The following is a 25,793-nucleotide window of genomic DNA, read 5'->3' as shown; positions in this document are numbered from 1 at the left end:
TTCTTCTACATATTTTTGGTAAAAAAAAAAAAAAAAAATCGCAATTAGCAATTATTGATTGGTTTGCGCAAAACTTATAGCGTTTACAAAATAGCGGATAGTTTTATGGCATTTTTATTAATATTTTTTTTTTTTACTAGTAATGGTGGCGATCAGCGATTTTTATTGTGACTGCGACATTATGGCGGACATATTGGACATTTTTGACACATTTTTGAGACCATTGTCATTTATACCGCAATCACTGCTATATAAATGCAGTGATTCCTGTGTAAATGACACTGGCAATGAAGGGGTTAACCAGTGGGTGGTAGTGTAGGGGTTAAGTGTTCCTAGGGGTGTGTTACTAACTGTTGGGGGCTGGGCTTTAATTTAGTGAACACTGATCTCTGCTCCAATCACATGGAGCAGAGATCAGCGTTACTAGTTGCTAGGCAGAATGGAGAAATGCTGTTTACAACGGAATTTCTTCATTCGGCTGCTCCGTGAGACGATCGCGGGTATGCCCGCGGCGATCGAGTCCGCGGGTCCCGCGACTGGACACGCTGGGGTCCTGACCAGCGCGGGAGCTCGCCGCCAGCGGCGCGCTCCCGGTGGCAGGGCGGCAAATTTAAAGGGACATACAGGTACGCCCATTTGCCTGCCCATGCTATTCTGCCGACGTACAACGGCGTGCGCTGGTCGGCAACTGGTTAAGCGGTTGAACTTTAAACTGCATATGATTGTTTTGTTTTTTACTACTAGGATGTGGAACTCCCTTGCACAATCAGTGGTGTCAGCGGGAAGTGTTGATAATTTAAAAAAACTTTTAGATGTGCATCTTATGCCGCGTACACACGACCAAACATTGTCCACCGGACAATCCGCCTGTGTGTAGGCTCTGGCGGAATTTTTTTACCCAAAAGTCCGGCGGACTAAGATTGGAGTTTTGCACATCAATCTGTCTGCCGGACTCCCATTTTGGCGGACAGTATGGCCGTGTGTGTGCCAGTCTGCCGTACTTTCGAAATGAATGGACTTTTCCTGCCCGGAGAAAAGTCAGCTCATTTTGAGCGCATCTCCAGGTAGCTGGGACCAGCGACGCCTCCTTCACCTGGTATGGATTTAAAGGGGAATCCCTACGACCGAAAAAACGGCGTGGGGGTCCCCCCTAGGTCCATATCAGACCCTTATCCGAGCATGCTACCCGGCCGGCCAGGAAAGGGGGGGGACAAGCGAGCGCCCCCCCCTCCTGAGCCGTACCAGGCCACGTGCCCTCGATATGGGGGGTGCCTTGGGGAAGGGGGGGCCGCACAGCCCACCCACCTCAAAGCACCTTGTCCCCATGTTGATGAGGACAAGGGCCTCTTCCCGACAATCCTGGCCATTGGTTGTCGGGGTCTGCGGGCGGGGGGCTTATCGGAATCCGTGAGCCCCCTTTAATAAGGGTTCCCCCGGATACCAGCCCCCCCACCCTATGTGAATGAGTATGGGGTACAATGTACCCCTACCCACTCACCTGTGAAAAAAATGTAAAAAAAAAAAAAACACAACACACAAGGGTTAAAATAGTTTATTGCACAGCTCCGGGGGTCTTCTTCCGTCTTCGGGGGTCTTCTCGCTGGACTCCTCCGCTATCTTCTGCTAGCTCTTTTACTAGTGGAGGAGCCCGGCTTTCTTCTTCGCTGCCGCCCTCTTTTTCTGACTTCAGGGGTCTTGTCCCCCTCTTCGGTTCTTATTGCCGGGCCACCGCGCCTTGTTCTAGCTCTTTTCAAGTGGTGGCCCGGTCTTCTGTCGCCGCTGCCGCTTTTGCCGTCTTCTGTTCTTCTCTTCTGGAGAGGTTGCCTCGTCGCTGTCTCCGGTAACTATGACAGGACACGCGGCGTGCGGCGACTCCTATAGAGACATCACCAGATGATGTCCCCGCCCATTATGATGTCACAGTCCCAGAGGCGCGTTCATTTCAAAAGTACGGCGGATAGTCCACCGTACCTAGTCCGCCGCAAAAGTACCGTGTGTGGGCAGTTAGCTCGTTCGGAAAGTCCGGCGGTTTGTCCGCCAGACTAAGTCCGCCGGATAGTCTGATACATGTGTATGCGGCATTAGTGAACACAATGTACATGGGCATATGTATACAGGTATATAGGAAGTGGTAGAGACCAAAATACATATACAGACCCACACAGGTTGAACTGGATGTACTGGTGTTTATTCAACCTTACAAACTATGTAACTAGATAATAAGTGAAAAGGGGTCTCTTAACCACTTGCCGACCATGGCAATGGCACGACTGGGCAAAACGAAGTTATGTGACGTTGCTTCGCCTGTGACCACTTGAGGGCGCGTGTCTTCCCCCTGCTTGCCCACAGAGCCGATGCGAGTGCCTGGTGGTTGTGATCACCGCTGGGCTCCAGAGATCGCTCGGGCCACACAGGAGAACCAGGATCTGTGTGTATGAACACACAGATTCCGGTTCAATGAGGGGAGAACAGACAGATCGTATAAAGAGTATGAACAGCGATCTGTCATCTCTCCAGCACAGTCCCCTTCCCCTTCAGTTAGAATACACAATAGGGAACACATTAACCCTTTGATTGCCCCCTAGTGGTTAACCCCTTCACTGCCAGTGCTATTTTTACAGTAATCAATGCATTTTCATAGCACTGATCGCTGTAAAAATGCCAGTGGTCCCAAAAATGTGTCAAAATTGTCCAACGTGTCCGCCATATTGTCACAGTCCTGATAAAAATTGCAGATCGCCGCCATTACTAGTAAAAACAAAATGAATAATGAAAATGCCATAAAACTATGCCCTATTTTGTAGACGCTATAACTTTTTCGCAAATCAATCACTATACGCTTATTGCAATTTTTTTTTTTTTTACCAAAAAAATGTAGAAGAATACATATCGGCCTAAACTGAGGAAAAAATATATATTTTTATATATTTTTGGGGGATATTTATTATAGCAAAAAGTTAAAAAAAAAAAACTTTTTTTTCAAAATTGTCACTCTTTTTTTGCTTATAGCGCAAAAAATAAAAAACGCAGAGGTGATCAAATATCACCAAAAGAAAGCTCTATTTGTGGGGAAAAAAAGGACTTCAATTTTATTTGGGTGCAACGTCGCACAAACGTGCAATTGAAAGTTAAAGCGACAAAGTGCCAAATCACAAAAAGTGCTCTGGTCGGGAAGGGGATAAAATCTTCCGGGGCTGAAGCGGTTAAAGTTTGGCTTTTTTTTTTTTTTTTCATAAAAACATTTTATATTTAATAAATGGTAAAAAAAAAAAAACTAGAAAAAATACAGAAAAAAATTGCACCAAAATTATTGTAGTTTCCTGTGGAAAAAAAATCTAAAAATGAATGTCCGAATGGTAGACTGGACATTTTTGTATTTAATATGATGAGACCCTACCCCGAAGCTGCACCAAAGCCTTGTAGGTTTCCATGAAATCTCTGCATCTAAATGTGTCAGGAGAACAGGACAAGAATGTCTGAAATGTGCAGAGCACTCTATGTCAAAAGTAAACTGTGAAAATGTACCTTACCTTTTTAGATTCCGACACGATATTGTGAGGCTGAAATGAAAAATAATTCCCAAACCGAGAATTTTTCAGAATTCCATATAGCTCCTCATCCACTTCAACAGCTTGTCCTTCCTGAGAAAGCATATAGTTACATAGTAAGTGAGGTTGAAAAAAGACACAATCCATCAAGACCAACCTATGTGTGTGATTATATGTCAGTATTACAGTGTATATCCCTGTATGTTGTGGTCGTTCGGGTGCTTATCTAATCGTTTTTTTAAACTATCGATGCTCCCCGCTGAGACTGCTGCCTGTGGAAAGGAACTCTACATCCTTGCTGCTCTTACAGTAAAGAACCCTCTATGTAGTTTAAAGGTTAAACCTCTTTTCTTCTGATTTTAATGAGTGACCACGTGTCTTGTTAAACTCCCTTCCGCAAAAAAGTTGAATCCCTATTGTGGGGTCACCAGTACGGTATTTGCAAATTGAGATCATATCACCTCTCAAGCGTTTCTTCTCCAGAGAGAAGAAGTTCAGTGCTCACAACCTTTCCTCATAACTAATATCCTCCAGACACTTTATTAGCTGTGTTGGCCTTCTTTGTACTCACTCCAATTTCCACTACATCCTTCCTGAGGACTGGTGCCCCGAACTGGACAGTATAATTTGTTCAGATCTTCTTGCAAGGTTTCCACATCCTGCGGAGACGTTTTTGCCCTGCTTAGCTTAGTATCATCCACAAATACAAATATTGAACTGTTTACCCCATCTCCAGGTCGTTTATGAACAAATTAAATATGATTGGTCCCAGCACAGAACCCTGGGGGACCTCACTACCCACCCCTGACCATTCCGAGTATTTCCATTTATCACCACCTTCTGAACTTGCCCTTGTAGCCAGTTTTAAATCCATGTACTCACCCTTATTTTGTACAGTAATCATTTATGGGGAACTGTGGCAAATGCTTTTGCAAAATTCAGATACACCACGTTTACGGGCCTTCCTTTATCTAGATGGCAACTCACCTTCTCATAGAAGGTTAATAGATTGGTTTGGCAAGAACAATTCTTCATGAATCCATGCTGATTACTGATTATACTGTTTTCATTACTAAAATGTTGTCTCATCTCATCCCCTCCAAGAGTTTGCATACTATTGATGTTAGGCTAACTGGCCTGTAATTCCCAGAGATGTATTTTGTGCCCTTTTTAAATATTGGTGGTACATTGGCTTTTCTTCAATCCGCTGGTACCATTCCAGTCAGTAGACTGTCAGTAAAAAATTAGGAACAATGGTCTGGCAGTTACTTGACTGAGTTCTCTAAGTACCCTCGGGTGCAAGCTATCTGGTCCTGGTGATTTATTAATGTTAAGTTTCCCAAGTCTAATTCTAATTCTGTCCTCTGTTAGCCATGAGGGTGCTTCCTGTGATGTGTCATGAAGATAAACACTGCAGTTTTGGTTACTGAAGCCCCCCCGATTCCCTCGTGAAGACTGAGGAGAAGAATAAATTCAATACCTTCGCCATCTCCCCATCCTTAGTAACCAGATGTCCTTCCTCATTCTTTATGGGGCGAATATGGTCTGTTCTCCCTTTTTTACTGTTTACATACTTAAATAATTTCTTGGGATTTTTTTTTTTTGCTCTCCTCCGCTATGTGTCTTTCGCGTTCTATCTTAGCCGCCCTAATTGTACCCTTATATTTCTTGTTGCATTCTTTATAAAGTCTGAATGCTGATGATGATCCCTCAACCTTGTATTTTTTGAATGCCCTCTTCCATTTTTTTATATGCATTTTTACATTGGAGTTAAGCTATCCAGAACTTTTGTTCACTCCTTTAAATGTATTACCCAATGGGATGCACTGGTTTATGTCCTTATTTAATATGCTCTTAAAGTGAACTCATCTCTCCTCCGTGTTCTTTTTTCCTAAGATTTATCCCAATTTATGCATTCTAGCAAGGCTCATAGTTTAGGAAAATTGACTCTTGAAATTCAGTGTCTTTGTATTCCCCTTATGTTTCTTATTTGTGTGATTTATACTGAAGCCAATTGACCTGTGATAGCTGTTTCCTAAATTACCCCATAGTTCCACATCCGTGATCAGGTTTGTATTGTTGGTAATCAGTAGGTCTAGTAACACTTTGTTTCTAGTTGGTGCGGCTACCCATGAAATTGTCCTGCAAGACATTTAGGTGCGGCTACCCATGAAATTGTCCTGCAAGACATTTGGGAACTGGCAAGCCTTAGACAAATGTGTGGTTTACTCCGCCCAGTCTATATCTGGATAATTAAAATCCCCATTATGATAGCACTTGCTGCTAATCCAGATTGTGATAGGAGGTCCACCTCCCCCCCCCCTCCCTCAGGGTTAAAGGGAGGAGGGGGAAAAATGTTGATTTTGCAAAGAATTGTGGGAGAAAATTACAACTTCAAAAAACTCACCATGCCCCTTTCTAAAAACCTTGGAATGTATACTTTCCAAAAAGGGGTAATTTGGGGGGTATTTGTACTTTCCTTGCATGTTAGGGTCTCAAGAAATGCAATAGGCCATGAGAACTTCAGGTGTGATCAGTTTTCAGTGATTGGCACCATACCTTGTAGACTCTATAACTTTCACAAAGACCATATATATTTACCAAAGATATGTAGCAGTATACATTTTGGCCAAAATTTATGAAGAAAAACTACTAATTTGCAAAATTTTATAACAGAAACAAAGAAAATGCATTTTTTTTACAGAATGTTCAGTCTTTTTTATTTTATAGTGCAAAAAATAAAAAACCCAGCGGTGATTAAATACCACCAAAAGAAAGCTACAAAAAAGGGGGAAAAAAGGACAAAAAATTCATATGGGTACAGTGTTGCATGACTGAGTAATTGTCATTCAAATTGTGGGAGCACAGAAAGCTGAAAATTGGTCTGGTTAGGAAGGGGGTTTAAGTGCCCAGTGGTCAAGTGGTTAATAGAGCAATATTTGTTAAAAGGACAGACATCTCACCACCCGTATCCTCTCCTGCTCACCAGATTGATTCGAGTGACAGAGATAAAGACCCTAATCATCAGTGCCCTATTCACAAAAAACCTCACCCTCAGTGGCAGCTGGTGAAGTTTTAGGATGGGAGGGGCACAAGACCCCGCCCCTCCACATTTGGCCCATCCCACTTCTCATGAGCCACACCCCTTATAGAATCCACATCATATACCAGGCTGTACATTATACACAGGGATCTGCACATCATATACCAGGCTGCACATTATACACAGGGCTCTACTAAAGCTACCTGTAACTCGCACATATCTGCATTTTGCAAACTGTAAATCACACATATCTGCATTCTGCAACCTGTAAATCGCACATAACTGCATTCTGCAACCTGTAAATTGCACATATTTTTTAACCTGTAAATCGCACATATCTGCAACCTGTAAATCGCACATATCTGCATTCTGCAACCTGTAAATTGCACAAATCTGCATTCTGCAACCTGTAAATTGCACATATCTGCATTCTGTAAATCGCACATATCTGCATTCTGCAACCTGTAAGTCGCACATAACTGCATTCTGCAACCTGTAAATCATACATATCTGAATTCTGCAACCTGTATGATTGGTGAGCCACTTTCTAATATAGAAGAACAATCATACCATACATTTGGAATTTAAATATTCGAAATCCTTGCTCACAAAGCCTGTCAAGGAAGATTTAACAATATATGTTTTATAGCAGAGAAGAAATTGAATTACAATAAAAAAACAAGTTGTTGAGGGGGACCGGTGGGGGGGGGGGGGGTTGGGTTGTGCCACAGAGTGATTTTTTTGGGGCAAATGAAGTGCCTCGTCTGCAATCTTGTGATTGCACAGACGTGGCACTTCCCATATTGCACTGCGCCCGGTGCCAGGACACAGTGCACAGAAGGAATTTTTTTTTACATTTTTTTATCTTTTAAAAGGGACATGCTTAAATATTTTTTATTTTTTTTACTGCATGGGGGGGGGGGGGGGGCGGCGCCCCTTATGGACGGGCCGCCACTGCTCACCCTCTAAATAAATGCCGTGGGCTTAGGACAAAGGCGTTACAAGAACGCAGGGAGATTCTTCAGAAACTTGGAATGTGCTACAGGTGCTGTGCTTGTTATGAACATTTTCCTAAAGACTATAAAGTTGTCATCAAATGCACAGAATGCAGTAGCGACAGACATGTTACAGCTATGCATATGGGCCCACCCTCAGACAATTCACAGCAGCCTCCTACCTCCAGCCCTGCCTCAAGTCATGGCGGGGAGCAACAAGGTCATGCTCCAGCCACAGCTAACGTTTCTTCTTCATGCACAGAAGCTGTGGAGAAGGCTTAGATCACAAATACTGTTGTAGCGCCGGTGCTCCTGATGAGTACCCGCTATGTATGTAAATTTAGTTTTTGCCCAAAACTGTAGTTGAGTTTTGGGGTTAATTGTGTGAAATTATGTTTTGGCATCAGTTTGGCTGGGCTGTATCAAGGTTCTGCCTGGTCACAGGTGGGGTTTGCACCTGTGAGAGGCATTAGAACGCAGTCTGGTAGGACGCATTGGGTACCGATCTCTCTCTTGGAGCCAATCAGTGGGTGCGTTGGTTCCGCTGTGTATTCTGGGAGAGGGAACTTAAGGTGCTGAAGTAACGTGGTTCTGGATTCCAGTCCCAAAGTTGTTGCTGACTCCATGGTCCTGGTCCTCCTGACCAGCCCCCAGGTGCCCTCATGGCCTGGGGTGCGGATCCTTCCGTTTCCGAGCCTCGGAACTGGCTAGTCCGAGGCATAGTAACTGGAAGGAGGATTCTAAGGTGTTCCGGTGCCGTCTCGGGTTTGGAGAGGCACAGCAGCTCGACATGCAACCAGGGGAGGACTCTGCAGTAAGAGGGCCACGCACAAGGCTGGCTGCTCGGTAAGAGCCTGGAAGCTGAGCTGTTAAGGATACTAATTGAATCTGCATTTCTTACTGTATCGCCGGACCGGCTGCAAGATTCTGATACAGTAAGAAAGTTCCTACCTCTATCCTTCCGTTTGCAACTAAGTTTTCAACCAAGTCTGTGGCAGAGACTTTGCTAAGCTGAAATTACTTGTTGGCTGCTAGCATCCATAAACAAGGATCTATCCAATAGTTAAAGAATCCAAGTGGCGAGTGGCTATTCCCTGGATTATGTAAAGAGAGACTTTTATTGAAGTCAGCAGTTTCAAAGTACCTGAGCTATACTTCATCCTTATACCCTCTATTGCCAATTGAGAGACTGAGTTCTGTTTAACTGTTTTATGCAAATAAAAATCCTAAAAAGGAATTCAAGTGTGGTCTCTGCAGTTACTGGGCTATCAACCCTGGGAACCCCTAGACAAGAACGATGAGTTACGAGCTGGAGGAGGTAATCGGTAAGCCCAGAAAATTTAAGCCGTTCCTTTGGGGGTCAGTGCTACACTGTGCTAAGATATGCCTAGTCAAGTCAACCCGAGGAAGTTATTAGGATGTATGCCATAATAGATGAACAGAGCAACAGATCCATGGTTAAGCCTAAATTCTTTGAGATCTTTGGGATAGAGGGACATGCATCATTGTATACTCTCAGAACCTGTTCTGGTCATGAAGAGACCTTTGCTAGACAGGCCAATGGGTTCATGGTCTCTCATGTCATTAAGGGAGAGGGCATACCCCTACCAACATTAGTTGAGTGTGACCAGTTACCAGGTGAAAGTGAAAAAATTCCTATTCCAGAAGCTGCATATCACCATCCTCACTTGAGGAAATTCCTGCAATGGACATGAATGCTGAAATCTTGATCTTGCTAGGAAGAGACATTCTCAGAGTACACAAAGTACGCAAGCAGTGCAATGCACCTGATGATGCCCCTTATGCACAAAAACTTGATCTAGGCTGGGTAATAATGGGCGACGTATGCTTGGATAGAATGCGTACGCCATCCTAGATCGACTCCTTCAAAACTTACATGTTAGGAAACGAACGTGCATCCAACTTCAAACAGTGCCCTTGCCATTACGAAGTAAAAGAGAAGTCTCTTGACATCATCCAATACCTGATGTCACTCCTAACCTTTGTGATGACAACCTAGGTACCACATTGTTTTGTACTACAAGCGATGATAACAAAATAGCCTTGTCAGTCAAAGACAGAGAGTTCATCAAAATAATGGACAAAGAGTTCTTCCAGGATGAGTCTAACAGCTGGATTGCACCATTACCTCTTCGTGCCGCAAGGGTTAAACTCCCAACCAATAATGAAAAGGCTATATCCAGATTCAACTCACTTTAACAAACACTAAAGAACAGGCCTGAAATGAAGGACTATTTCATTGCCTTTATGAAAAGGATTTTTTTACAATGATCATGCCAAACCAACTCCACTACCAATAGATCGGTTTTCAAAGTGGGAGTCCTGGAAACAATCTCTACATGCCTTAGATGGAATCCGTACACCACGCTGCTACACTTCTGCCTCCCTTACCACAAGTCAGAGGAAAGAGCTTCACATCATCTCAGATGCATCTACTGAGGCCATAGCAGCTGTCACTTACATCAAGGAAGAGATTCTTCTAATCAAGTCCACATAGGGTTTCTGTTTGGGAAAGCGAAGTTAGCACCTAAGCCTGAATACACGATTCCCATGCTTGAAATTTCTGGGACTGTGCTAGCAAATAGCATATTTCATACTGCGTGAGCTAGACATTCAGATAGATGACTTCAGATTCTTAACAGACAGCAAAGTTGTTCTGGGCTACATCTACAACCAGACTAAACGTTTCTATGTCTATGTCAGCAACTGTGTAGAGAGAATCAGGAAATCATCTAAATCTGAACAATGGCATTATGCTCCATCTGAAATTAACCATGCCACCAGGCCAGTGCCTGCAAGTATCTTTGAAAATTCTTCTTGCTTAACACGTCCTGAATTCCTGCTAGATCATCTAGAAGAAACCACAGCTGATGTCTTCAGTCTTCTAGTTCCAGTGTCCAAAGACCCAGAGATCCCAACTATCCTTAACCCATCTACTCTTCTTACCCAGAAGCTTGTGTCTGTTCCTGTTCCATCTGGAAACTTTAAAGATGGAAATCTGTGCTATGATCAGTGGAAATGAGTACAACACCTCGCCAACTGCTTTTGGAATCGTTGAAAGATGGAGTATCTTTCTAATCTGCAGGGACGCAGGAAATGGCAACGGCTGAACCCTAACATATAAGTTGGGGATCTTGTTCTACTTAAGGACCAGCAAGCTGAAAGAATCGAATGGCCCATGGGACTTATTGTAAAGAGTGTTCCTAGTGAAGACGGTAAAGTATGTAAAGGGGAGGTGAAGGTTTCAAAATAAGGGACTGTAAAGACTTTCATCAGACCTATCACGGAACTTATTCTGCTCTTACTCTTTGGAGAATGAACTTGTTTGCCTATGCTGCTGGATCCTACCTGTGACTTCAAGAAGAAAGTGTCTTGAACTTTAGTTGACATAACTTGAAGCCTTAAATTAAAAGTTATTGTTATTGCATTATATGCATGTTCTTTATGTCTTTCGGGTCTTTAAGACATCTAGCAAATTACACTGTTTCTTATTTGCAGTTGCATAACTACCTATCTGATGTATATAGTGACATTTACCATGCCAGACGGGGAGTGAGCAGCCCCAACGGGGCATAGAAAGTATGGCGATTGTTTCTTAACCATTTTCTATGGACTTTTATATTTAGTTCACATGCTGCCATCTAGTGACTTTTTGTGGTAATGCACTTGTTTCTTATGTTCTTTGTTCCCTTATGTTATGACACACTTCTTGAACTTTTTGCTAACCCTTAATCCTGGACATTTTACATACATCTTTGTCCCCTTTGTCTGTAACCCACACCTATATCCTGAGCTCTAGCATTTTGTTGCTTATGATCTCAACAGGAAACACACCCTGGATCAACCCTAAATTCACATGCGGAGTTGATGCGTTTTTCCGGTGCGTTTTGCAAGCCGCATTTTTGATGCGTTTTTGCACACAGATTTTATGCATTTTGTGTTTCTTTTTTCTATTTAACAAACTGTAAATAGCTGGTTGTTAAGGGGCAGGCTGGGAAGCCGGCTGCCCCATCCTTGACAACCGATGAATTTCCGGCAAGAAAACATAATCAGGAAAAAAACAATGGCGTCCTTCGGGTCTGGGGTGACCCCAAAAAAACCTTCAAAATCCAGGTTAAACCCTTATCTAAACATGCAGCCTGGCAGGTCAGTAAAGGGAGGGGACAAGCAAGCGTCCCCCTTCTGAACCATGCCACATGCCCTCAACATGGGGGGGGGGGGGCTTTGCGACAGGGTCGGCTCTTAAAAAAACATTAGCATGATTTTTATTTTACTCCTGTATTAATAATAAGGTTTTCAAGAGGATTTTAGAGTTGCCCACTCTTGCCATTTCTTTGCATTTGAGGCTGCATTCCTCCCAAAACTCGTTGAAATCTCTGGATTCCAGAACCCAATCCAGGAGTTATAAAATCAGGAAAAAAGCCAAAAAACCTACTTTCTCCTCTCATAATAGCCCTTCTGAAGTCCTTCAGTTTGCATCCTTGAGAACTCTGTGTACCATTTATTTATTTCTATACAGTGGCAGGGCCCAGCTCTGTCACACATATGTTATGATCCAGATTGCCCAATTTTCATGAGACGTGTTGAGAACACAGCGACCACCTCTATACAATATATATATATATATATATATATATATATATATATATATATATATATATATATATATATATATATATATCAAACTTCTAGAATAAGTATCATTGTAATTCTGTTATAATATATAGGTGGAGCTTGCTGGAACTTCCTGATGTAATTATGGGTGGCTGAGAGGCAAAACAAATGGTCAAACCTTAACTTTTAGGTTGTGTATATACAACATAAACTGTGATATGGCAATCAGAATAAAGTCCTCTTTTGATGGTTGTTTGTGTATAAGTTTGCATCATAAAAATCTGTACCTTTATTTGGCGCTTTAAACGTCTCACCCTAACTAAGGGATTTAGTAGTACATGTTCAGGAAATGTAACATTCACTAAATATTCACTGCAGGTGAATCAATCAGTGTAATTTAAAACAGGAAGGTTTATTTACAGTGAATGGTTGGTGAAGGTCACATTCATCTTATAAATAAATATATCACTGATAAATGTATTTTTTTCCATATTATAGTACCATGAATGTATAGTTTGCATCAAACTGGATTTTCTTTTCGTAGCCAGTAATTCCTCCTGTGTATGTCACCAGGTTCTGGTCCTTCACAAGTTCCTTTGGCAGTTTAAAGAGACGGTAGGTACCAGAGACAAACTTATAGTCACCTGAAACAAACAGTAGTGTACATGATAATTGTGAATTATTATTATGACCCACAATGAAATCAGTTATTTTATGCAGTAGTTAATTTATTTTAATCTATGAATTGATTATAGCACAATGTGAAGACACTTACACATAGTAGATGCTAAAGGTTCAAAATGTATAAAGCTACAACTGATTACAAGTGATTATGTGTCTTCTTCGACCTTTAATCCTTGCCTATGTTCTAGTTTAAGCTGGTGCCATGACTGCTGACCCAGGTTTCCTGCTTCAGGGTGGCTGCTGTCTCTCCGGCAACACCCTATGAAGCCACCCTCTCACACAGGGACTAGGGTAGTGTGTCCCTACACTGTGTGCATATATAGAAACACAAAGCCCTGTAGCCTAGGATGGTAAGTACTCCCCTGCTCCTCTCCCCCCCCCCCCACCCTTTTCCAAGCTAATTGACTGACTCTAGGCACAGTCCACTGTTAACCCTTTCTTGCAAAGACTGGAATATTATGATAATTGGCTAGATAAATCACCTATGTGTTTCCTCCAAGGAAAAATAAGCTCCAAATAGCTTATTAAAAAAAGCAGGTTTTGCTGCAATATTCATCTTCATTCCAGCAATTTCCCCCACAGTACTTTCTTTCTGCCATTAGATGTCCCCAATCTCATGGCTAGCATTACTCAACCCACCTTCTCTGAGACCAGGTCATTCTGGATTTGCTCCAACTTGTGACTGGACAGTGAAGCAGCACAGCGATGAGCTTATCCATCACTCTGCTTTTTACTCCTATCAGCACGCATCTTGGGGCAATATAATTCATCCCACATGATTTTTTTGTCTGAGATAGCTCTGCCCTAAAACACTTTGATGAAATAAACCCCATGTATGTACATATAACAGTATTCCAGTCAACTTACCAACAATATCTCTTAGCTCCTGGTTAATGGTGAGGTACCTAGACGTGACTAGTCGAGGAGGACTAAATCCAATCTCTTCAGCCACTTGATAGAGGTCTTTCCACAACAATGCTCCACCAATGCCCTCCCCTGTATTTATAAGAATTGGACCATCACTGTGTGTATAGTCATATCATGTCAGACAATTCTGTGAAATTCAATAATCTCTAGGATATGACACTATCCTCACTGTGCTGCAGAAACCTTGGTCTATCTTTTAGGTTGTAAAATGTATCTAGCCTCCCATGTAGGTAAAGGAGATAGACCTTAAAGAGGAGGTCCAGTCACTAAAAAAAATAAAAATTTAAAAGTCAGCAGCTACAAATAATGTAGCTGCTGACTTTTACTATAAGGACACATACCTGTCCAGGGATCCCGCAGTGTTGGTACCCCTAGCCAATTTGTCATCTGTAGTAAGAGAAAAAAGAAGTAAAGCCTGTTTCCTACTACTCATTCGCAAGTTGCACTGCGCTTTCTGAATGGTCCTGCCATCTTCTGGGACCTCTGTGTGTCCCAGAAGGCAGTAGGGAGAAGGAGGGTCTGGAAATTACATAGATTGCCATGCAGAGATCTTATGAGGAAGTGGTAACAGGTACCTGTCACCTGTACCTGTACCTGGGGGATAGTTTGCGAACAAGTTGAGCTCCGCTTTAGAGCCTTGTATGCACTACTAGAGCTCCGGTTGGAGTCGCTGTACTAACAATCCCAAGTTAGTACAGCGATTTCCCCTGCTGTACTGTTGTATTCAGACAGGGGGATGGCCCCCCACCAGAACACTTTAGTCGGTGTTCTCAGCCATTAACTGAGAACGGCGATTGGGAGGTGGCTGGCAGACCTTTTTCGGTCACAACCCTTCGACAGAAGGTGGCCGAACAGCTGGCTTCTGTCGGACCCACTGCCATACACACAAGCCGATTGCCGGCCGGTTTCTATTGAACCAGCCAATGCCGCCCAACATTCGGCCTGTGTGTACTAGGCCTTATTTCCGCTGGGTGTTTAGTCCCTGGTGCAGGAGATCCTAGCATTTTGGTGCAAGTAGAAGACACAGCCTCACCATTCTGAAGGCAAAAAATAAAACTATACTTGCATACTTCTCTCAACATTAATATCACTTGGTGCACCTTTCAACTGCAGCAGCTATCAGCCCCTCAGAGCTTTACAGGCTGCTGACAGTGGGGCTGGATGGTGAGCCTGTGCGTTCCACTTGCACCAAAATGCTGGGATTTCATGCACAAGGGCTAAAAGGTCCAGTGTACATTCAGCCTTACATACAGTATAAGGATGAGGGCATCAATATGGTGTTACCTTGCTCTATAAACCGCTATACCTGAATAGGGGGAGGGGGGGGGGGAATAAACAGTCATACTTAACTATATCCTTGTGACTTTTTCTTAATACTTACATATTTTTGTCCTGACACCAATTTGAAAATGACTGTGCTACTGCACATGTGCAAGATGAAGCACACAATGCTGAGCGCTTTATCTCTCAAATGCTCTATACATTGGTCATCATCAACCCAGTCCTCAGGGCCCATTAAGAGGTCAGGTTTTATGTATTACCTTGGGTAGATGCAGACTAGAATACTGCATTCAGCCATCTTGCAAACCCTGACCTGTTAGTGGGCCCTGAGTACAGGGTTGATGACCACTGCTATACAACACTATTGGTATGCCTAATTGTATACATCCGGAGCATGGAAATACATGATAGATATTTACAGTTGTGCTAATAAGTTTACATACCCTGGCAGAATTTATGATTTCTTGGCAATTTTTCAGAGAATATGGATGATAACACAAAAACATTTTTCACTCATAGTTAGTGTTTGGCTGAATTTATTATCAGTCAACTGTGTTTACTCTTTTTAAATCATAATTACAACAGAAACTACCCAAATAACCCTGATCAAAAGTTTACATACCCTGTTGATATTAGCCTGACAACATGCACACAAGTTCACACAAAGGGATTTGAATGGCTATTAAAGGTAACTATCCTCACCTTTGATCTGTTTGCTTGTAATTAGTATGTGTGTATACAAGGTCAATGAGTTTCTGGACTCCTGACAGACCCTTGCATCTTTTATCCAGTGCTTCACTGACGTTTCTGGATTCTGAGTCATGTGGAAAGCAAAACTATTTTCAAAGGATGTGTGGGAAAAGGTAGTTGAACTGTATAAGGGATATAAAAAGATATCCAAGGAATTGAGAATGCCAATCAGCAGTGTTCAAACTCCAATCAAGAAGTGGAAAATGAGGGGTTCTGTTGACCAACAAAAGTTTTAGTCACAACTGCCAGGAAAATTGTTCGGGATGCAAAGAAACACCCACAAATTACTTCAAGTGAAATACTGGACTCTGAGAACATGTGGTGTGGCTGTTTCAAGATGCTCAATAAGGAGGCACTTGAAGAAAGATGGGCTACATGGTCGAGTCGGCAGAAGAAAGCTATTACTATGGAAATGCCAAAAAATATCTCGCTTACAATACGCTAGACTGCACAAAGACAAGCCTCAAACCTTCTGGCACAAAGTAATTTGGAGTGATGAGACCAAAATTTAGCTTTTTGGCCACAACCACAAACGCTACATTTGGAGAGGAATTAACAAGGCCTATGATGAAAGGTACATACCATTCCTAAAAACACGGAGGTGGATCACTGATGTTTTAGGGATGTGTGAGCTGCAAAGGCACAGGAAATTTGGTCAAAATTGATACAAGGTGAATGCAATATGTTATCAAAAAATACTTGAGGAACATTTGCATTCATCAGCCATGAAGCTTCGCATGCCAGTGTTGGTGACAAGCTGGCGGCGTCCCACTGGTGCAGAGCAACACCCTGTTTCAGGTCCATTTAGCCTTTTGGGTGTAGGTTTTCCTTGCCCCCCTTTGTGGGTCATCGTTTGGCATATCTGTTGATGAGTGGCCTATAGGGGTAACATCCAGGGTGCTGTGCCATTCTCCAGCGTCAGGGTGCCCCACCGAGACCATGTTTTGATCTCCTACCTGATTAAGAGGGTCATGTGACGGAGGGTATCACTTGGGTGTCCTCTGTGTGGATTCAGTCCAACCAGTCATTCTCAGTCTCGGCGGGTGCTCCACCTATTCCCTTGCTAAGTTAGGGGTGATTGGGGCCAGGAGTCGCAGCAGTATTTTTCAGATTTGGTCTTATGCCAACATATACAGCTTTTTCAATCGATTTTATCTCATGTCTATTCGCATAACCCCCGATGAAGAGAATGTAATTCATGTGAATCTCGAAAAGCGTTGGGTACTGTGGTCGCTAGAGTTAGTCCCAACAGATTGTCTGCAATTACGTGTTGTGATACACTTTTTGTAATATCTGGCCATTTATGCTGTATATAATATTGTGCTATTATTTAAGAACAGATTATTTATATGTTAATTGTGCCGTCATAAGTATGCTCTATACTTTTAATCAACCTATATTAAAGATTGTATATATTTTTTTACTGTACTCATTTGTCATAATGCTGACTGCTCTAATCTAAAGTCCCACGCCAAGAGGAATTTGATTATTCTATTTCTAGTTTAAAGGGATGTAGAACAGATCAGCCCCTGTGGTGACATTCAGCATAGTTTTTTCAATTTTCTAGGAAGCTGCGCATGGGACGTACTTGGACATTCCAACAAGACAATGATCCAAAACACAAGGCCAAGTCAACCTTTCATTGGCTACAGCAGAATAAAGTGAAGGTTCTGGAGTGGCCATCTCGTACTCCTGACCTCAATATCGTTGAGCCACTCTAGGGAGATCTCATCCAAGACAGCCCAAGAATTTACAGGAACTGGAGGCTTTTTGCCAAGAGGAATGGGCAGCTTTACCATCTGAGAAGATAAAGAGCCTCATCCACAAATACCACAAAAGACTTCAAGCTGTCGTTGATGTTAAAGGGGGCAATACACTGTATTAAGAATTGGGGTATGTAAACTTTTTATCAGGGTCATTTGAGAAGATTCTGTTGTGATTATGATTTAAAAAAAATGTAAACACGATTGATAATTAATGGCTTCAGCCAAACACTAACCATGAGTGAAAGAAAAGTTTTTGTGTTATTCATATTCTCTGAAAATTTGGACATTTTCACTTAGGGGTGTACTCACTTTTGTTGTACTCACTTTTGTTGCCAGTGGTTTCGACATTAACAGTTGTGTGTTGAGATAATGGCTAATCGGGCCCAATTTGGACATTTTCACTTAGGGGTGTACTCACTTTTTTTGCTAGCGGTTTAGACATTAATGGCTGTATGTTGAGTTATTTTGAGGGGACCGCACATTTACACTGTAATACAAGCTGTACACTCATTACTTTACATTGTAACAAAGTGGCATTTCTTCAGTGTTGTCACATGAAAATATATAATAAAATCTTTACGAAAAACGTGAGGGGTGTACTCACTATTCTGAGATACTGTTGTAGCCAAGTCCCGGGTCCCCTTTGGTCTAATGAGAACCTCCAGAGTTAGGGATAGCTGACATCCTTCTATGTAGAGTGGGTTACAAGGCATAGTGGGTGTGATGCAAGGTAGATTCATGGGCGCCAGACACTTCTTGAATGCAAAGAGATTTATTTTCTCTTAACAGAACTGTGGGAGAGATGGTTTAGGGTCGGGACACCTTTTAGTAGTTGCAATGTTAATGGGCAGACTCCGACTTCTATAGGTAGACAGCCATGCAGGGAAAGGCACCCAGCCAGACACCAGACACCACATCTGCATGTGTAGACAGAAACTCTGTCTCCTATAGCCTGCTCAGTCCCTAGCTTGACACACAAGGCTGCTCTGCAAGTGTCACCTCCGCTGGCTGGGTCCCTGGCTTGACACCTGTATACGTTTCCCAATTCTTCACCATCCCCGGTTGGTGAGAATACTGCTCTGGTACTTGCATCAGCTACTCACGATGGTCCCTGGTAACAAGGTGGATGGTCCCTTAATGGCGACAGCTTCCCCTCTACTTCTGGTTGGACTGCAAGCCACAGTCTCAACCCTACGCTGCTCTCTCTTGCTTCTGGATAGGCCCTCAGACAGCCTAGAAGTCAGATGTCCCCGGCATAGGCCTCAGGCTCTGGCCTAGCAGCCTGGGACAGCATAACACATGTCCACCCAGACAGCCATCCAGATGACACAGAATCCAACCTCACCCAAATAAATAGGCTCTCCCAGCAGGCCAAGAGACCCAAGAAAATCCCTGCCCATTGGCTAAGATACCCCATCTATTCTTAATCTGTCCTTGCAATGCCCTTCTCTTATCTAATGCCACCAGATACCCTGCCATCTAGTGACAGAAGAGAGAAGTGCAACAATTCCAGAATTAGGGTGGAATCAATTGATCTCCTATCAATTGGCCAAGGCAACTATACCTGGCATGTAAATTTACTAGCATACCTGCCTAAATATCAGGGTGCTACACTGTACATAAGTTTTTTTATTTCTTTATATAGACCACTATAAGATATTTTAACTTTGACACACGGTGTCCATTCAGTCTCAGCAGGGGATCCTAGGTCAGATCAGAATGCTTTGGATGTCACATTTGTTCTGATTTTTCCCCCATGGACAAAACAGATCCATGGTATCCCTGTAGGTGGGAAGATGTAAGTGTATTTGCATCTGCCTATATGCGCCCATCTCTGGTCCAGTGAGTAAAAATCGGAACCAAATGCAGACTTTTTCAATTCTGTCAGATGGACCTGAATGGACCCAGGAGGTGGGTGGATATACAGTAGGTAGATTCAAGTCCACTTACCTCCTTTCACCCATAGAGATGTTTTACTATTTTTTATGATCTTTGTGTAATCAAAGGTCAAAAAACCCGAAATGCGGATCCACCCATGTGAAATGATCCTATTTTTTTGTGTGTAATGAAAACATTTATGAAAGTATATTATTTGAAGGGCGCTATCTTCTCTATAGATCTATTTTCTAGGTTTTATTTTTTGTTCCTCTTGTCTTCCTATGATATTGGTTACATGTCAACAAATGTTCATGGGCTGATGTTTTGTGCAATACTTATCTGTTTTGTATCCCTTTCATACTGTTAGTAATATATGTAGCTTTGCAGCAAAAAGAAACGTTTTGCCTTTTTACTGTTTTATTGTATTGTTTAAAGCAGAATTTTTTTTTACCTTGCAGTGGGGCACTACATGGTTAACTGATACCAGCATTCCAGGAATGTAACTTTTTTGAAACCATTAAATCGATGGGTTTAGTTTTGCTTTATTATTTACTGCTGGGGCTCTGGGCTTCAGCAAAATGGCAGCCTCCAGCAAGAAGAAATGGGAGCAATGCTGGAGGTAATTTACAGCACACACTAATTTTGGTAGCACAATTGGTAATGTGGAATGTTACTTGCTAAACATCATATGTTTTTTGTTAAGTTGTTATGAGTAAAGTTCTGCTTAAATCTCCAAATTGGAACTGGAAACAGCTATTGCTATGAATAACAGTTTTTATACATCAGACCTATAATGAGCACTTATCCTACTGTACTTGCCCCACAACATTGTGTTTCTTGTAAGTTCCTCTGAAAGCTTTTTGTCAATATACATATCACTGAAGTAAATTTCTCCCCCATACTGAAAAACAGAATATGAAGACATTTAAAAGAAATAAGCAATGCCACCCTTTGAATGAGAAACATACTACATCATTTTACTTAATTTCCATCACTCTAATGGTTTTGTGAACGAAAACTACAAATGAATAGAGAAGTATGAATACAAACGCTACGACACCCAACTGTTGGGCTAGTTTAATTAGGCAAACATACCCTAATTATCAATAAAGTATGGCATTGGCACTCCTGATGACCAATATGCATGCCCTAAGGCTGGGATGTGAATCAACACACACAAGCACTTGGCGTTAGGTGGGTCAACACCTCATCTAAGAAATGCCCAGAGGAATGTGGGACTGAAACCACAGGAGCTTGATAGACCTATGCATACATCTACAACATGCATGCAACTATCCATGATAGTTAGTGGACTGTTAATAGTAAACATTTACTCAAAGAAATATTGGGCTGCCACTGCTGATCCTTTTTATAAGAAATATTAGTTGTCTGGCTGTTTCTGTCTTCAATAATTTTGGTCAACGTGACACAAGAATTCAGCAGCCAAAGTAGGGGTGAAATCAGATCTCCTGACCTTTATAAATGCTACTGGTCAGTAAACCAGAAAATGCTAAAGTCAGTGGATCCGCATGATCTCCAGGCAACTAGTATTTTCCAAAGGAGTGAGCTTTGCTGCTCAGTACGTTTCATAGAGTTCACCTAGAAAGTACTAGTTCAGATCAAAGTAGGAATTTTCTACCACCTAGTGGCCATATAGAAATATGCTACTCATAATTTGCTATGAAGCATACTGTTGGGTGGATTTACTTAAAGGAAAATAGACTGTACACTTTGCAAGTGCAAATGCTCTAATTTTCCCCAGAGCTTAGTAAAAGGGGTAAAGCTCTGCTGATTTTCATCATCGAAACATGTGCAAAATGCATTTTTTTTCCCTGCACCTGATTGGGTATTCTGTACAAAGTGAAGTTTTACCACATTACATTTATTAAGGAAAATGAGTACAACTGCACTTGCAGAGTGCAACAGCACTTATAAATGGCACAGTCTATTTGCCTATAGTAAAGCAACCCCAGTATGCTATTCAATCCTTATATAACAATAGAAAAATGCATAGATTTATTTTTCTGAGGGTTTAGTAAATGCAGAGCACAGTATTTGTAGGTGCTTAGCTATCTTGTTCAAGTGTTTCTATAGCCAGAACTGCTACACAACTCATTTCACAAAACTACTCTCCCAGGAAAAAAAAAAAAATCAAAGGCAATGAAGGAAACTATCCAAGGCAAATATCCATAACAAATTCTACATTTTAGGCCCCATTCACACTTATGTGACTCCAGACTTATGCGATTTCCAGTGCAACTTTGGTGCGTGACTTTTATTGGGCTTTGAGTGCAGCTTTGATTCGACTTTACACTCTCTGGCACTAAGTCGCATCAAAGTAGTGCAGGCACCTTTTCAAAGCCATTGTGACTTTAAGTCGCACCGATCTGAACGGTGCCATTGAAAATAATTGCCTTTAACTTGTCATGCGACTGTGTCCAAAATAGAACAAGTGTGAATGGAGCTTTAGTCAGTACTATCAAAAGAAAATCTCCCAAGTTACAAATTTTAAAATAAGGATATCTTTCATATATATGAAGAACAGTTGCTTAGTGGTTAGTGGGGTCTTCGCCTGGAGTGTCAGTCAGGACACTATCTACATGGCAATTGAATGCCCTGTCTGAGCTTGTATGGTTTTCTTTTGGGTAGTGACCCCCTCCACATGCCAAAGACATGCTGGTAAATATGGTAATCTACTGAACGCACCCAAAATTACTCCCTCACCTCCTACAGATAAAGTAAGTTTAATCTCCAGGGAGAAAAGTGCTACAGAAATATAGTGTGAATGTGAGTGTGAGTGTGTGTGTTAGTTATATATGACAAACAAGGACTTGGGGGGGAGGCACACCCTAAAATTGCATCAAAGATGGTGCTGCTATAAGACCATGCAAACAGAACAAAATATTACAATGCACACACACAAAAATGACATTTGAATCCTATTCGATGACTAGTGTAGGACCCACTAATAATGGGGTACTTTGACATAGTAGTGGGCTTAAGCACTATATGGCCAAATGGTGTGACCAAATCCCAATATTTCTTTGGTGAATATGTTCAGATGTTTTAAATAGCCTTGCAATATTTAAATGTAATTTCTGTATGTGTACGCTGAAATTTTAGTTTTATTAATATATATATTAATATATATATATATATATATATATATATATATATATATATATATTGTGATGATCCGGGGTGATTAGGTTCAAGTGGTGCATACAATTTTCCAAAAACGTGCCTCTCCAGACTTGTGTTTTTAGGCCATGGCTGCCCACTTTTATTTAACCACTTGCCGCCCGCCCTATTACAAATTGACGGCGGCAAAGTGGTTTCATTATCCTAACCTGACGTCATATGACGTGATTAGGATAATGAGCCGCTGCGCGCCCCCGGGGGCGCGCATCGCGGCGATCGTTGTTGCGGGGTGTCAGTCTGACACCCTGCAACTACGATCTCGGTAAAGAGTCTCCGACGGAGACTTTTTACCATGTGATCAGCCGTGTCCAATCACGGCTGATCACAGTGTAAATGGGAAGAGCCGGTGATCGGCTTTCCCTCACTCGCGTCTGTCAGACGCGAGTAGAGGAGAGCCGATCGGCTGCTCCTCTGACAGGGGGGGTCTGTGCTGATCGATTATCAGCACAGCCCCCCCGAGGATGCCCACACTGGACCACCAGGGACACCACTAGACCACCAGGGAAAAGGTAATAAAAATCCATAATCCTCCCTAGACCACCAGGGTGCCAGTCAGCACAATGGGTGCCAATCAGTGCCCATAATGGATGCCAATCAGTGGCCACAATGGGCATCACTGATTGGCATGCATTATTGTTTGGCACTGATTGGCATCCATTACTATAACACCGATGCCGCCTATGAGTGCCCACCTGTGCCGCCTATGAGTGCCCACCTGTGCCGCCTATGAGTGCCCACCTGTGCCGCCTATCCATGCCCACCTGTGCCACCTATCTATGCCCACCTGTGCCGCCTATCCATGCCCACCTGTGCCGCCTATCAATGCCCATCCGTGCCGCCCATCCGTGCCAGCTATCAGTGCCAATTTGTGCCACCTATCAGTGTCCGTCCGTGTCGCCCATCCGTGTCGCCCATCCGTGTCGCTCATCCGTGTCGCTCATCCGTGTCGCTCATCAGTGCCGCCTATCAGTGCCACTTCATTGGTGCCACATTGGTGCCCATCAGTGCCACCTTATCAGTGCCCATCAGTGTAGCCCCATCAGTGCCCATCAGTGAAGGAGAAAACGTACTTATTTACAAAGTTTTGAAACTGAAACAAAAAAAAACATTTTTTTTTTCAAAATTTTCGGTATTTTTTTATTTGTAGCGCAAAAAATAAAAACCGTAGAGGTGATCAAATACCACCAAAAGAAAGCTCTATTTGTGGGAAAAAAATGATAAAAATTTCATTTGGGTACAGTGTTGCATGACCGCGCAATTGTCATTCAAAGTGCGACAGCGCTGAAAGCTCAAAATTGGTCTGGGCAGGAAGGTGTTTAAGTGCCCTGTATTGAAGTGGTTAAAGGAAACGGAAAAGTTCAAACAAACAGTAATCTTCCCTCGCAGGGGGTTCCACCATCGCTGTATAAACAAACGATAGCTTCCTGGCTTACTCACTGTCAGCTTCGTGCTGCTTTAGTCAGTCACAGGCTACACCTGCCTGCTTCAGACATACACACAGACTGTCACCTGCAGTCTTAGACTCCGTGACCTCCTGTCTCTTTCTTCTGGAGCTGTCTCCTACTGGAACCTTCCTGGCCAGACTTCCTGTCTGCCGGGCGGCGCTATCTCCAAGTCTAGCACTGACTTCTTTTCCTGGCATGTTTATGAACCCAGCCCACATGTGTGTAATTAGTATTCCTGCCAAAATCAGGCATATACTGCTTATATGCACCTGTGATATGGGGTCGCATCTCCAATATAGATTTTATATATATATATATATATATATATATATATATATATATATATATATATATATATATATATACATACACATACTATATTGTCAAAAGCATTGGGACACCTGCCTTTACACGCACTTGTTAATGGCATCCAGTCTTAGTCCATAGGGTTCAATATTAAGTTGGCCCACCCTTTGCAGCTATAACAGCTTCAACTCTTCTGGGAAGGCTGTCCATAAGGTTTTTGAGTTTGTCTATAGGAATGTTTGACCATTCTTCCAGAAGCACGTTTGTAAGATCAGGCACTGATGTGGTCGAGAAGGCCTGACTCACAGTCTCCGGTGTAATTCATCCCAAAGGTGTTCTATCGTGTTGAAATCAGGCCAGTCAAGTTCCTCCACCCCAAACTCATCCATGTCTTTATGGACCTTGCTTTGTGCACTGGTGCGCAGTCATATTAGAACAGGAAGGGGCCATCCTCAAACTGCTCCGACAGAGTTGGGAGCATGAAATTGTCAAAAATGTCTTGGTATGCTGACGCCTTAAGAGTTCCCTTCACTCTAACTAATATACATATACTGAATATACACATGGGATAAATAAGTACAAGGGCTCTACGCTGACACAAGGCAATAAGGATTCTGCTGACTAACTTTTTTTCTGAAGGAATCATCAAATGAGTTGGATGATTAAATGTAACATTATTATTTTACCTTTAGAACACGGTAAGCTTCCTTTAGCACAGCCTTCTTATCAGGAGAAAGGTTTATCACACAGTTAGATCTGCAGGAAACAGGAGGAAGAAGTTACTTGTACTATGTTATACTATGCACTACATTTATAACCTGGCGAATGTAATATTGTCTGAGACAAAACTCATTTTCCCACACACCAGTCTGAAGTAGTGATTTATTGCTTTTTAGAAAGATAAAGCAATAACTCTCTATGGAAACCTTCTGTCCAACAAGTAGTAGGAGGGGTACTATATTTTTTGCTACCTGCCCTATAGGGGTACTCGATTTTTTGCTACCTGTCCCATAAACCAGTCTGCAATCTCCATGGGAATTAGGCCCTTGTGCATTGTTCCCCCCAGCCATGTTTATAGTAACCTCGGTATGGACGGGGGGGGGGGGAGCATTAATAAAGTATTCTTTAAAACTTTGTCAGCAAACTTACATGCTACATTGGTGCATAGTTTTGTTTTTACCCATCTCAGGCTTGCTCTCACTAGTAAAGATGTAAAGATTTCGAAGGACACCTCTACCAGATTGGTGGTTGCAGGTTGGTCACACATTGGGGGGGGGTGTGCACAGGTATCAGCATAGGAGAGAGAGACATGTCATGGTGTTATCGGCCTGCAT

The 25,793-nt window shown here is 42.4% G+C and overlaps 1 protein-coding gene across 3 annotated transcripts in view; it reads right to left on the bottom strand.

Annotated features, from left to right (window-relative positions):
• LOC143930729 (arsenite methyltransferase-like) overlaps window positions 1-25,793 on the bottom strand; it is a 96,220-nt gene that overhangs the window by 43,577 nt on the left and 26,850 nt on the right. For 2 of the 3 annotated variants that reach the window (XM_077455283.1, XM_077455281.1), the window contains exons 6-10: window positions 25,146-25,215; window positions 20,327-20,408; window positions 13,773-13,901; window positions 12,723-12,865; window positions 3,531-3,641 (exon numbers count right to left, since the gene is read on the bottom strand). In XM_077455283.1, the coding sequence (XP_077311409.1) occupies window positions 3,531-3,641; window positions 12,723-12,865; window positions 13,773-13,901; window positions 20,327-20,408; window positions 25,146-25,215 (535 nt within the window). Of the gene's footprint in view, window positions 1-3,397; window positions 3,445-3,530; window positions 3,642-12,722; window positions 12,866-13,772; window positions 13,902-20,326; window positions 20,409-25,145; window positions 25,216-25,793 lie in introns of all 3 variants that reach the window. The other variant, XM_077455282.1, reaches the window with a different exon arrangement.

Source organism: Lithobates pipiens, unplaced genomic scaffold (genome assembly GCF_037356315.1).
Source record: "Lithobates pipiens isolate NorthernLeopardFrog02 unplaced genomic scaffold, aLitPip1_a1.2 Scaffold_25, whole genome shotgun sequence".
Taxonomy (NCBI): Eukaryota; Metazoa; Chordata; class Amphibia; order Anura; family Ranidae; genus Lithobates; species Lithobates pipiens.
This window is presented reverse-complemented; position numbering and strand designations above follow the sequence as displayed.